The 15,068-nt window shown below is 44.4% G+C and overlaps 1 protein-coding gene across 1 annotated transcript in view; it reads left to right on the forward strand.

The window, feature by feature from the left end:
• The window catches only part of slc1a4 (solute carrier family 1 member 4), a 34,169-nt gene extending 24,931 nt beyond the window's left edge, over positions 1-9,238 (forward strand). Inside the window, exons 6-8 of the mRNA XM_079690994.1 lie at positions 473-667; positions 836-970; positions 5,122-9,238. Of these exons, the coding sequence (XP_079547120.1) occupies positions 473-667; positions 836-970; positions 5,122-5,368 (577 nt within the window). The 3' untranslated portion in view covers positions 5,369-9,238. The remainder of the gene's footprint in view (positions 1-472; positions 668-835; positions 971-5,121) is intronic.
• Positions 9,239-15,068: the final 5,830 nt, after the last annotated feature.

Here is a 15,068-nt window from a genome sequence, read left to right on the forward strand (position 1 = left end):
ATTAAAGTCTTGGTTCCCTCGTCTAGAAGTCAATGGTTTTTTGAACGTTTAATAGTTGTGCAGTTAGAAGCCTGAAATAACATATTTGAATAAGCTAACAGGACATTCACATTTTGTTCTACAACATAAAATACGTCAGTATTATATACCCCTCTCATTAATGTCCAAAGTTAACATTTTAATTTAGCCAAATTCAATTATGCCTCAAAATCAAAAAGTTATGTTAATATGTGGAGATAATCCTGCTAAACAAAACAAGTTAGGTATCATAAATGTGTGTTAGCCACAGAGCTGATTTTCTGCAATATACCGACATCCAATAGGTTTGTATAGCCCTTTAAGGAACCCTTGTATGGAGTGTCACATTCTTGGAACTGTATGTTATTCAATTGTAACTATTAATGGTATTGGTTGTAATTGGCTGATAAAGTTGAAATGGTTATGCTGTATCTCTATCTGTTTTTCTCATCAGTTCAGCAACTCTTCCCTCCATGATAAAGTGTATCGAGGAGAACAATGGAGTCGACAAGCGCATCAGCCGCTTCATCCTTCCCATTGGGGCCACTGTCAACATGGACGGAGCAGCCATATTCCAGTGCATCGCTGCTGTCTTCATCGCTCAGCTCAACAATTATGAGCTGAACGCTGGACAGATATTCACCATCCTGTGAGTTCAGGGAACGATAACACATTTTCTTCCTATTGCTCAGCATGAGAAGAAAACACATACCAAAATCCACATTCCATTGATTGGTTCTTACATTGAAAAGTCTGCTTTCTGTTCCATGCGTGTTATTAGTAGTAGTTCATATAATTATTTCATCATTATTCCTAGTGTGACAGCTACAGCCTCAAGTGTGGGCGCAGCAGGCATCCCAGCTGGCGGCATCATAACCATCGCCATCATCCTGGAGGCCATCGGCTTGCCTACCAACGACCTATCACTTATGCTGGCTGTTGATTGGATTGTGTAAGTAAAGCCTGCAAATAACAACTGAAATTAGTATTAAAAAACACCTAGAGCTACGTCTAATCATGTCTGTAAACAAGTTACCAACATTACAGTTAGCTTAACTAGACCAGGGCTCCTGGGAAACCTGAACAATCTGTTCTGTACTTGTACCAGCTTGCCTTGCTGGAGTAGAGAACACACAACAGCAGCATGATAAACATGGGCACGTTACTACTTAACCACCTCTGTGGAGATTCCAAGCAGGCTGAGCCCAAGCCCTCAAGAAGAACCAATTTTCATATTGGTCAGATTAGGGAATTACAGGTTAATTAATGGCAACCTGCAGTTGGTCCATTGATGAGGTGCAAACTTATCCCTGCTTGGTTGTCAATGGGAGGATTCAACACATTTATTTTTGAATGATTTGAAGGCAGTTTGATGTGGTGGCGACACGGCAGTCAACTGAGAGTCTGAGCTACACGTAGTTGTACAAACCGTTGCTATCTTCAGTGAACTCAGTGGCAGGATTCTAAGGTCTAAACCAGGGCAAATAAAGCCACGCTTGCATTGCAGATGAGACAGATGGACTTTGAATTGGAATAAACAAAAAAATCATCCTCCCACTTGGAGTGAAAATGATATATTTTGGGCTTTTTTGCTTCTGCCATAATTGCGGTCTTGTGTGTGTGCGGAATATCTTTCCTGTTAATAATAATAATAATAATAACTTTTATTTATATAGCGCTTTTCAATAACCCAAAGTCGCTTACAAAAAAAAAAATTAAAAGTACAGAAAGGGGGTGAACAGGCAGAAGACAACATATTGGACAAGAAAATTGAACATGAACATTACATGAACAGGCAGAGGACAACACAGGGGGGGAGCAAGCATAGGACAACGAGCAAAAGACAACATAATGGAAAAGAGCAAAGAAAAAGTTGATGAATGTATGAATAAGAGATGCAGCGTGGGGTGAATAAGAGATACAGCGTGGGGTGTGAGTGAAGTCAGTGGGTTGGGGGGTAGGGTAAGTTGAAGGCTTGGGAGAAGAGGTATGTTTTCAGCTGAGTTTTGAAGGTAGACAGTGTGGGAGAGTGGCGGACAGATTGGGGGAGGGAGTTCCAGAGGCGGGGTGCTGATCTGGAGAATGCTCTGTTGCCAAATGTTTTGAGTCCTGATGGTGGTACTGTGAGGGAGAGAGTGGAGGAGGATCGGAGGGCTCGGGGGGGGTTGTAGGGGATGAGGAGGTCAGAGAGGTAGGGGGGGGCTAGGTGGTGAAGGGCTTTATAGGTGAGGAGGAGTGTTTTGAAGATGATGCGTTGTTTGATGGGGAGCCAGTGAAGAGAGCGGAGAACGGGAGTGATGTGTTCACGGGTCCGGGTGTGGGTGAGGAGGCGGGCAGCAGAGTTTTGTACCATTTGGAGTCTATGGAGGGAATGGGAGGAGATGCCAGTGAGGAGGGCGTTGCAATAGTCGAGGCGGGAGGTGATGAAGGCATGGATGAGGGATTCAGCAGCACGGGGGGGGAGGTAGTGTTTGATTTTGGCAATGCGGCGGAGGTGGAAGTAGGAGATCTTGATGATGGAGCTGACATGGGGGTCAAAGGAGAGGGTGGGGTCCAGGATAACGCCAAGATTGCGTGCCAGGGGGGAGGGGGTGATGGTCGAATTCTCAATGGTGAGTGAAATGGGTCCTGTTTTATTGAGGGTTGATCTGGTGCCTATGATGAGTAGCTCTGTTTTATCACTGTTGAGTTTAAGGAAATTGTGAGTCAGCCATGTTTTTATTGAAGAGATGCAGGTTTCGATATGGGTGAGGGGAGGGTTGTGAGGGGATTTGGTGGTGATGTAGATCTGGGTGTCATCGGCGTAACAGTGGAAATCAAGGTTGAGGTTGCGAATAATGTGACCAAGGGGGAAAAGATAGCAGATGAAGAGGAGGGGGCCGAGGACTGAGCCCTGGGGGACCCCCTGTGTGACTGGGGAGAGGGCGGATGTGTGGCCAGAGAGGGAGATGAATTGTTGCCTGTCGGTGAGGTAGGAGGTGAGCCAGTCGAGAGCGGAGCCCTCAACACCCTGTTGGCGCAGCCTTTGTAGGAGGATTGAGTGATTCACAGTGTCAAAGGCTGCGCTGAGGTCTAGTAGTAGCAGGATGTTGAGGGCACCGGAGTCTGCAGAGGAGAGGAGATCGTTGATTACTTTGACCAGGGCTGTTTCAGTGCTGTGGAGTGGGCGAAAACCAGACTGGAGGGATTCATAGAGGTTGTTGGACTGGAGGTGGGTGTGGAGCTGGGTGGCGACAATACGCTCCAGTGTTTTGGAGAGGAATGGCAGGTTGGAGATGGGACGGTAGTTGGAGAGGTTGGCTGGGTCAAGGGTGGGCTTTTTGAGGATGGGGGTGATGGAGGCAAGTTTGTAGATGGAGGGAACAAGACCAAGGGATAGAGATTGGTTGAAGAGGGTGGTGAGGTGGGGGATGAGGACAGGGAGGCAGGCCTTAGTTAGGGTCGTAGGGAGGGGGTCAAGAAAGCAGGTGGTTGTTTTGGATGAGGTGATGATGGCTAGGATGTGGGAGGAGTCAACAGGAGAGAAGGCAGTGAGGGGAGGGAAGGGCGGGTGGACTGGGAGAGGAGGGGGGGCGTGGGGGTTGGAGGAGATAGTGGTCATGGCAGTTAGGGAGCTGTTGATTTGTGAAACTTTGTTGTTGAAGGCGAGGAGGAAGGAGTTGCATAGGTCAGGGGAGGAGGGTGGATTGATGTCAGGTGGCTGGAGCAATTTATTGATGGTGGAAAACAGGATGCGGGGGTTCCGGTTGGTGCTGTCGATGAGGGTGGAGAAGTGGGCAGATTTGGCGGCTTGGAGAGCATCACGGTAGGAGGAGATGTGAACTTTATAGGCTTCGGCGTGGACGGTGAGGTGGGTTCGTTTGAACAATCTTTCAAGTTGACGGCCGGTCTGTTTCATGGTACGGAGTTGAACACGGACAACGTGCCACGCCCCGATACATGGGGGTCACGCCAATCAAAAAGCTTTGATGCGTTCAAGTGCATCATTCTGGCACAGGAAGATTATGTTATAGGGCATTAACGATAAAACTGAATATTGTTGTTCTATTTTTAGACACATCTCGCGATCGACAGGTTGGGCACCCCTGCTTTAGGGGCTCCGTAGGTTAGGGTTACAGGTGGGGCCAAACAATGACCTTTTCAATGTTTACTTAAAGGGGGCCAATCATGCAAAATGCACTTTTTTATGTCTTTTATATATAAATATGTGTCCCCGGTGTGTAAGGGGAATCACAAAGTTTCAGAAAATACAACCCTCTCTCTTTTCCTTCTTACCCACATCTCTTAATTTTTTTTTTTTAAAACAGGGGTGCAAATGAGCAAATCCAGGATTTGGCTCCTATGACGTCATTGGTGAAATGTGGCACACGTGATACGTCCCAACCTATCGTCTCCGTATACAGTCGTCTAGCTGAATCCTCTCTCGCAGCTGTGTATCTGTGTATTCAGTAGAATGTCTGCAGGAGGCACTTAGAGTAAAGTTGTTATATATAATACATATAATGGCACTGTTCTAGCGGTAAACACTTAAGAAAGAACATGTCAAGCTAGTGCTGCATCAGAAACAATGCGTGGCGTGTTTTGGGAGTAATATGGTCTGTGTTTACATTAGCAAGCATGCTAACACTCAGAGCTAACGCTGTACTGGAGAGAATATGTGTAACGTAATGTCCTTGCGGTAAACCCTGAGAGAGAGAAATGTTTGAGCTCCATACTGTTGCAGAAATAATGCTTGAAGTGGTTCCGAACATAATATGGCATTTAATCACCGCAGCGTTTAGCTGAGTTTCTCCCGGGAGAAACTCTCTTAGCAGGGGAAAGCTGCATGATGCTACAAAGTGGCGTGGCTAGCAGCAGCTGTTCCATTTAAAGCTACGGTCACAGAATCAGCCTTTTTGGAACAGGGCTGGAATAGAGGAGAATAGAGGGGTATGAGGCATGGCTACAATGGGTGATTTGTTTGGTATTTTAAGCAAAAGAACTTCACAGACATGTTTGTATAGGTATGGCCCTACAATATATTTTTTCAAATATAGCATAATAGGTGCCTTTTAAGGTACACCAAACTCAGCTGTCTGTCTCTTACTCCTACTTTGTCTACAGGGATCGTACCACAACGGTGGTGAATGTGGAAGGCGATGCTTTGGGAGCTGGAATCCTCCACCACATCAACGAACAGGAAATAAAGAAGCAGCAGGAGCGGCAGCAGCAGCAGCAGGATGGGGAACTGGCTGAGGTCCGGGTGGAGGCGGTGGCCAATGCCCAGGCGGAAGAGGAGACCTCCCCGCTCGTCACACATCAAACCAAAGCCTCAGCGGCAATGCCGGAAGCCATTGAGTCTGTCTTGTAAAATGTGCAAGACTTTTCTTTCTTGCTTCCCGGCCTTTCACTATTTCTGATGATGCTGCTGATGGGACACCATTCTCACTCAGAGTCAATTCAAAAACACAAGGTCACTGATCACTTGGAGGGAAAACAAAGTGCCATAGCAACAGTCTGTCTAGAGCATTGACAGTGTATCTACTTGGTTAAAATAACTGGGTTTACTGCAGATTAGGACATAATGATGTCAGAACTATTGCTTTTTAAAACATTTCCCCAGTCTAGTTTTTAAAAGAAATCACTTGAGGTACTTCTCTTTGTATTTTTTAAAAATGTTTACGTATTTTGCAAAAGTCAGTAAGGGAAACATTTGATGTCTATCAATATCCCTAAAACATTCCCATAAATGCCGTAGTTGTGTTTGTCTGATGTAATGAGATGCTCACAGCCATAAGTTTGTACATTAGAGCACCTCAAGTGCATTTATCTGTTTTTATCTTTAGACAGCAAATACAACGGCCAACATAAACTATAGAACACTAACAACCAAATGCTGACAAGCCAAAGTGTCTAACACATGCTTGACATTGTCTGTCCTAACTTATTTACACATTCAGGGTGCCTGTTCAATCACTTTAACTTAGCTGGTGGAAACATACTAATTTACATTTTATTTGTTCAATTAATTTGCTTTACTTTCTTTGTCTAATGGAAACGTCAGTTTGATTCTTTCAAAGTCAGAATATTGTGAAAAAGGGAACTGTTTTGTCCCCATTTTAGAAATGGTAGTTTGTCATAGTTCAGTGAGATGTTTACAAGATGTTCCTAATTTGCTGACCGTCAGCAGATGTCAAACATTAACCCTTCAAATCAAAGGCTAAGCTTTGACCTCATGCAACCCGTTTATCTATTGACAAACTGTTCCCGTTTGGTAAGGCATTTTGAACATTGGACTATTTGGTACCGTGGTTTTAAATCAGAAAAAGCCAACTGACAACTTTATAAGGTAACTTACTTTACCTTCTGTGGTCTCCTATCTGATATGAGTAGCATTTTTTAAGTATGCTTCTCTAATTATATTATGAAAGCAGTTTAGAACACTTTCCTTTAGACATTTGCTCCTAGAGGCTTTTTAAGAATCCACTAATGGCTGGCCACACGCAGCGGTTTTGGTGAGCTAGCCAAATCACATTTTTAATAAGCTAGTTAGCTATGCAAATGTTTGCGTGTGGACATATTTCTTACCCTTTTTGTTACTACATAATTGTGTGACTTATCAAAAAGTAATTTTAGCTTTGAAGCTAATTGCTTTTGATAAAAATGTTATCAACAAGTCTGAAAAGTAGCTAGTTCGTTTTGAACTTTGCTTGCAAGCTAATAGGCTGGCTAAAGCAATGCTAACATGCAGCCATAAGTAAGCTATGAGACTACAGTAACTGCTCTTTCTTTATTTTTTTGCAAATGGTTGCTTATCAGGTATTTAGACTAAGTTGAGGTTAGCTAACCTGATACTAGTGGTAATGTAACAAACTAAACAATTGTGAAAAGATTGATTTATGGAAAAAGACAAGATATCTATGAGATACAATTGCAACTCACTGTTGTTGTCAAAAGGGTTGCTTAAAGAAATTCACGGGACAAGTACGGTAAAAAAAACATGTTGGTGTAACATCATGAAAACACTCCCATTTATTAACATATATTCAAGTTATGGTTGTCAGTAAGGTCAGTAGTTTAGGATTAAGATATCCACAAGGAATTCACTCAAACAAATCTTTATCAAATGTTTACACACATTGGACCAAAATGCATGATGATTTCACATCATACTGTTTATCATTATTTTGGGAATCGATCCTTTGTGTTGGTTATCCAGCTCAGTGGTGTCTCATGGGCTTGTATCATAGAAGTCTGGAACTAACAAAGAACTTAGTGGCTACATTTGCTAAATCTTTAAGGTAGATTTTACTCGATTTAATTCAGTCTGTTTTGTTTTTTTTAAATGTAGGACATTATCACATTTTTGATGGTTAAGCATGACATTTCCCTTTTGGATGCAAGACTTGACTGAAAGAATTAGCCTTTGCTGCCCTCTAGTGGTGATATTAGGGGGGAAGTAGTAAACAGCCATTTGTCGGGTCAACACTTTAGAGTTTTCAGCAGACTTTGTCGTTAAATAACTCGTAATATTTCCTATTTATTTCTTCTTTTATTTAACATTCATGGGGAACAACTGCTCCATTGCCGAGTCCTGTGATTTAATACTGTATTTTTGGGTAAAGACCCTTAAAAAGTTGAAGGAACATCATGAAGCTAAATGTATGTCGCTGTCCCCTAACGTCTGAGGTGCTCATTATGACGCAATGGTACTGTTTTAGTTTTAGTTTGTATGTTGATACTGTGAAAACTAGTATGTTGAACATTTCTTACTAATTTATTGAGATTTACAGTAACTGATTACTTTTTTAAGCTAACCACTGCTCTGTTAACCTAAAGATTTATGGTTAGATTTTATTAAGTATATCTGGTACAATCACATGTAATTACATTTAATGTGTACATGTACTATATATTTTATATTAATTTATTTTAGTTGTTTCAAATTATTTGTACTTTCTCTTTTTAACAACCTCAGTGTTGATTATTTGGTACAACTTTACAATAAGACTACCCTTATAAAGGGTTTAGGAATAGTTTGTAATTCATTTATTAATTAGGTTGTGAACACTTTATAAATCATTAATAAACTTTTATAAGACATGAGATAAACAGGGCAACTGTGACCGGTTGCTTGCCAAATAGTGAGCCCTAAGTTATCTGTACTGCTAAGTCTTATATTGGCTACTTAGCTTACTTCGTCTTCTTCATCAGCCAGCATCCTTGGCATCTGTTGCTCACTGAGTTGATTATTGCTAAGTAGTCAATATAAGGCTTAGTCCTCTTGCCAAATAGTGCGCCTGTGTTGATGTATGAAAACTATGTTTGAACTGGTTTAATCATTAATAAAGTGTTTACAACCTAATTCATAACCTAATTAGAAACCCTTTATGAATCCTTTATAAGGGTAGTCTTATTGGTGGTACCGATTATTTGTATCATGATACATTTTTTAAAGGTACCATGTCTTGGCCATTTCTACTGATCATAATTCCATTGTTGAGGTATACTAGAATAGATTTACACTGTGCAATTTTCCAAACTCACATTGGTTTCTCATACAGCATCTCTGTATAGTATGTGTATTCACTCTCTGTCCTACACGCCTTGTTGGAGCACACACACGCAGCCTGGCTGTGAGTCAGTGTGTGTGCTCTCAGACACCGACTCACAGCCTCGCCGCGTCCCGCCATCTGAGAAATCCGTGAAGCTGCAGCTGAGAAAAGATTGAGTGTGTGTGTGTGTGTGTGTGTGTGTGTGTGTGTGCGTGCGTGCGTGCGTGCGTGCGTGTGTGTGTGTGTGTGTTTGGGGGGAAGTCTTAACGACCAAACGTAACGGCTCTGCGGATTGGTCCATTTGGACCAATACGTCACTATACCCAGGAAGAAAAAAATTGAAAAAGATAAATCTCCAACGAGGCGTTCTGGGGCAGCATAGACAGGTATTTTCTGTGTTAGAGTTTTACTTGCTACAGGGTGTACTTTGAGGGTTTGTGACCGTTTACATGCAGAAAAACCTTCATGACACACAAGAGGACGGGTAATAACCGGAAAAGCATGACATGGGACCTTTAATGAATTATTCTGCCAGTGTAATTTGATGTTAGGGATGTATTTTAAATCCTTGTGTGTATTTTTGGTTTGAATCTGCCTGTGCCATGTCCATTTATAACACTGTGCGTCTGTGTCTTTGCTGTTGTTCCCGCTGTCTTTCAACATTAAAGGTGATACAGTACATTTTTCATGCAACCAAAATGAAAAGGTTGATGTTTTTTTTATTACTTATTATTTAATGTAACAACACAAACTATTTGCCTGATTGCATGCAGCTGAATGAATAAGAGGCCTATTAAAGGCTTTATTAAGGCTCAGCCCATTACACAGGAAAGAAACGGAAACCTGAGATATTGTATTTTTATTTATTTTTTAAACATTTTACACTCCCTTACCCTTTTTATATTTATATAATATGTTTATTATCTTTTAATTCATTGTTTTACGTTTTTTTTCATTGATATAAATATACATATATATTTTTTTCTTTTCGTTCTTCAACAAAGCAAGCGTCACCAAAAACTATTTTCCACAGGATAAACTAAGTATTGTTATAATATTTGTTTTAGTGTATTATTATTATTTTGGTACAATACACATTTTACCTAAATAATACACTAATGAATCTGATGATGTCCTCTATCCAGTTAGTTACTGCTTTAAAGTATTATAGGGATTGTCTGTTAAGTACAGACACATGGATAACAGGTGGATAACTTTATGTATGAATGTTTCCCCTTCCAAAGTTGAAAAAGCACTCTGCATTATTAATTCACTAATGCAGCAAATAATGACTTTTTTCTTCTAGACTTTTGAACGGAACAGCAAAGTCCAGAATGTGTGGGCTTGTTTTGTACAGCTGTGACTGTCTGCTATTCTCCCACAGCCATGCCACCTGCTCCTGCTCCTGTTATACTTCGAGGCTTATCACATGGAAAACGTGTGCCAGCTACAAAAAAGGCAGGGTTCCTTATCGCTAACAATTGAACAAGAACGAAATACTGCAGGTGACCTTTTAAATAACTGCCTCCTGTTTTGATATTAGATCAAATGGTTTGAGTTGTTTCTTATATACAATCAGAATCAACCCCGCTGCTGGAGAGGACGCTGGCGTTGACTGTTCGCCGCTTCTCCGGCTCTGTCACCCTCAACTACCATTCGTTCTTCAATCTTTCGAATTGGACCACTGCCCTGCATTTACACATCTTTAATGCAATGCACATTGTTTTTAAAACATTTGTTTAACTTATTTTGGACTTCTGCCTCCGTTGCTGGCTGTAGCCGGCCGGCTGCCCTCACGTAGCCATCAACGTGCCGGGTGGCTATTGGTATCTGCTACATCGCCTACTGTCTGTCTCCGTCCCACGCAACAACCGTGGACTCTCTCTGCCTCCTGCCTTCATCCCTGGGGTGCATCTGTCCCGTCCCGCTGCTCACACCCTCCTGCCATGTCGTGGATCTTCCTCGTCTCCACAACAATCCTCCACCTCTGTGAACCTAGCTAGCCCGCTAGCTGCTATCTGCTGCTAGCTGCTATTGCTGCCATCACACTGCTCCCAGCCATTCCGCCTGTCATCATGCTGAAATACTCCACCTCACAGCTGCTGTCATTGACCAACTCCTCCACTCCGTCTTCCATCTCAGTCATCAGACATCTTGGACTCCTTCGTCGACCCCGCTACATTCACTGAAGCACCCGCCGCAGTTTTGTTTACCTTCAGCACGGACAATCCATTGCAACCATCTGCTCCACGCAACGCACTGTTGCACACCTGACGCGTCATCAGAACGCAACTCCTACTGCTTCTCTTACACTCTCCCCCGCTCACCTACACTCCCAGCTGCACGGAATACCTGGAGCGGATCCCACTCCCCTCCGCCTCCCAACACATATAACAAGCCATTTCTCCCAACCATCAAGCCCCCGTCCTCTGCTCCACTGCCCCCCCTCTCATGCCCACCCCCGCGCTGCTAACCTAGACAACCTCATACCTCTCCAGCCTGCCACCACCCCTACAACCCCCCACTTGACCAATTTTGCCCTTCTAAATATACGGTCACTCAACAATAAAGCCCACATCCTTCACGAACTCATCCTGGACAAATCCATCGACTTCCTTCTGCTCACTGAAACCTGGCAACAACCCAATGACTTATTCTCGCTTAATCAAACATCCCCCCCTGGTTTTAATTACATCACTAAATCCCGCCCCTCACGCCGTGGTGGTGGGCTGGCTGTCATCTACAACCAGAACATCCGGACTACAGAACTCACCGTTCCCTCAGTACCATCCTTTGAATTTCTCGCCTTCAAAACCCCTCCCTCACTGACAGTTATCCTCATTTACCGCCCCCCTAAACCACACCCCTCCTTCCTCTCTGATCTCACTGAACTCCTAACCATTGCTTCATCCCTCTCCCCACGTCTGTTACTCCTCGGCGACCTTAATATCCACATGGACTCCACCACCTGCAAACACGCTTCTGAATTTTCCTCCCTTCTGGACAATTTCTCATTTACACAACATGTCACCTTCCCCACCCACGATGAAGGACACATCCTTGACCTTGTCTGCTCCACCAACCTCACAGTACTCGACCTCCACCCCTGCCCCTTTCCCCTCTCTGACCACAAACTCATACAGTTCACCACCGCCTTCCCCGTCCGCCGCCCCCCCCCCCCCCCCCCCATCCAGGAACATCACTTTCCGTAATTTACGCTCTGTTGATCCCCAGCACCTCTCCGACCTGCTATCCTCTACTCTCCCCCTGGACTCGAACCTCAGCTCACCCGATGATCAACTCAACCACCTTAATTCAACCCTACTCGCCTCCCTCAATAGCTTGGCCCCCCTCAAAAGGAAAAATGTCACTTTTAAAACCTCCTCACCCTGGTTCACCCCTGCACTCCGTAAACTGAAGCAAACCGGCCGCCAGCTTGAACGCCTAACCATGAAATCATCCCTCACAGTTCACCATGATTCCTACAAACTCCATCTCACTACCTACAGAGACGCCCTCAATGCCGCAAAATCTGCTTACCTCTCCACCATCTTCATCGACCCCTCCCGTAACCCCAGGACCCTCTTCTCCACCGTCAACAAGCTCCTCAAACCCCGTGCTGACACCCTCTCTTCCTCCACTTCCACATGCAGTTCATTCCTCCAGTTTTTCTCTGACAAAATCACTGCCATTAATCACTCCCTATCCGCTGCATCTGACACACAAACATCTCCCCCAACATCCACCGCCACAATTCCTCCCTCCATCTCCCTTGACCTCCCGAGCCCTCCTCCCCACGGCATTCTCTCCCAGTTCACTCTGGTTACCCCCCCTGAAATACTCCAACTGATCAGCTCCTCCAAACCCACAACCTGCTCGCTTGACCCTCTACCCACTCCTCTTCTGAAGTCCTGCCTCCCCGTCCTTTGCCCCTACATTGTCAACCTTTTCAACTCCTCCCTGTCCCAAGGAACCATTCCCTCTGCCTTCAAAACTGCTGCTGTCACTCCCATCCTCAAGAAACCCGGTCTGGATCCCTCCTCCCTCAGTAATTACCGCCCCATCTCCAACCTCCCCTTTCTCTATAAAACAATAGAACGCATCATCTCCAAACAACTCCACCGCCATCTCCAAAAAAATGACCTTTTTGAACCCTTTCAGTCTGGTTTTCGTCCTCACCACAGCACAGAAACGGCACTCATCAAAGTCCTCAATTCCCTCCTCACCTCTGCTGACACCGGTTCCCTCAACATCCTCATCCTCCTTGACCTGAGTGCAGCCTTCGATACCGTGAGCCACACCATCCTGCTTACCCGACTCCGGGATATCGGTATCGAAGGTACTGCACTCAGGTGGCTCCAGTCCTATCTCTCCGACAGATCCCACTTCATCTCCCTCAACAATCACTCCTCTACCACAGCTTCAGTCACCCAAGGTGTTCCCCAAGGTTCAGTACTCGGCCCCCTCCTCTTCATCATCTATATCCTCCCCCTTGGTCAGATTCTCCGCCATCACAACCTGGACTTTCACTGCTATGCTGACGACACACAGATCTACCTCAGCACCAAATCCCCCCACAACCCCCCTCTCACACACATCGAATCCTGTCTGACTGCAATAAAATCCTGGATGCAACACAACTTCCTCAAACTCAACAGCAATAAAACTGAACTCCTCCTCATCGGCTCCAAATCCACCCTCAGCAAAAACCCCAACCTGACACTCACCATCTATGGCACCCCTGTTTCCCCCTCCACCCAGGCACGCAACCTTGGCGTGATATTCGACCCCACCCTCTCCCTCGACCCCCACATCCGCCAAGTTGTAAAAACCTCATTTTTCCACCTCCGCAATATCGCCAAACTCCGTCCCTCTCTCACCCGCCCCGCAGCTGAGCGACTCATTCACGCCTTCATCTCCTCCCGCCTTGACTATTGCAACTCACTCCTCTTCGGCATCAGCACAACATCCCTCAACAGACTCCAGCGTGTCCAGAACGCAGCCGCCAGACTCCTCACTCAAAGAACTCCACTGGCTTCCCGTCTCACACCGCATTCACTACAAACTCCTGGTCCTCACCTATAAAGCCCTCCACCATCTGGCCCCCCCCTACCTCACTGACCTCCTCATCCTCTACTAACCACCCCAGTCCCTCAGATCCACCTCAGCCGGTTTGCTCTCAATCCCCAAGGCCAAACTCCGGAGCTTCGGGGACAGAGCCTTCTCTGTGGCAGCCCCAAAGCTCTGGAACTCCCTCCCCCAAGACCTCCGTGAGTCTGATTCCCTCACCCTGTTCCGGTCCCGTCTCAAAACCCACCTCTTCAACTCTGCTTATCCTTAAACCCGCCCCTCCCCCCTCTGAACCAACATCCTCCTGACTGCTTTTCTGTTTTTGTTTTGTTTTTTGTTTTTGTTCTTGTTTTGTTTGTCGACCTGACTCATAATGTAAAGCGTCTTTGGGTCTAGAAAAGCGCTATATAAATCCCATTTATTATTATTATTATTAGAATCAGAATCAGAATACCTTTATTAGTCCCACAGAGGGGAAATTTGCAGCGTTACAGAAGGAAAGAGCCACAGACAGCTTAGTGTTGGATATCTGACGGCCCATCTACACTACAGGCATGAAAAAATCTTGAAGCTGGGCGTGTCTGAAGCTTGGCGATTTTTTGCGAGCAACCAATCACATGAATCTCCCGCCCCCGACATACAAAGCAATAGCAATGTTAAAACGAAGTAAACTGGATATAAACTCTCCAAACAGGCGAAAAAACTATCAGTTTCACCCACTGTCTCTGCCACCTCCCTCCATGCCTGGTTCCTCCGGTTTGTATCCCGGTAAATAGTTCCGGTCGTAAAGAACCGGCTGATTTGCTACCGTAATATCTCGTTTGGAATATGAGGAAATGAACTGCGGTCTGGCTCTCCCAGCTTGCACGCGGTTTGATTGGCTGAGCTTGCACTGGCGGGATTTGCATAAACGGAATTTGATTGGCTGATGCCAAGCATCGAGCCTCAAAAGTTGTTCAACTTTTGATGCCGATAGATGCTCGTGATGCTTGCAAAGCCATGCCATGCTCCCCACAATGCAGTTCGGCGAAGATTCAAAATCTTCTACGTCACCCCATTCAAGTGAATGGGCGAAGCGTTGAAAGCATTTTTTGATGCCTGTAGTGTAGACGTACCGTTACATGCGTTAAGAAAGTACTAAGTTATTATATAATAAACAATATGCTAAAAAAAAAAGATTTAAAAAAAAAAAAGTTACATAATTTTCAAAAATACAGATCAAAACAAATCAAACCCTGTAGCAGTTCTTAGGATTTAGCAGCCCGGTATATATTACAGTTATTACAGATGGCATATGTATATAAAGTATATATTGCACATAAAGCACATATTGCACATACTTTGACAGTATTTAACAGCAGCAAGTTACACAGTTTACAAAATACAAGATACCTTGTAACAGTAACAAGGGTTTAGCAGCCAGGTATAAATTACACAGTTATTAAC

This window comes from Notothenia rossii (assembly GCF_949606895.1).
Source record: "Notothenia rossii genome assembly, chromosome: 6".
In the NCBI taxonomy this organism is placed as follows: Eukaryota; Metazoa; Chordata; class Actinopteri; order Perciformes; family Nototheniidae; genus Notothenia; species Notothenia rossii.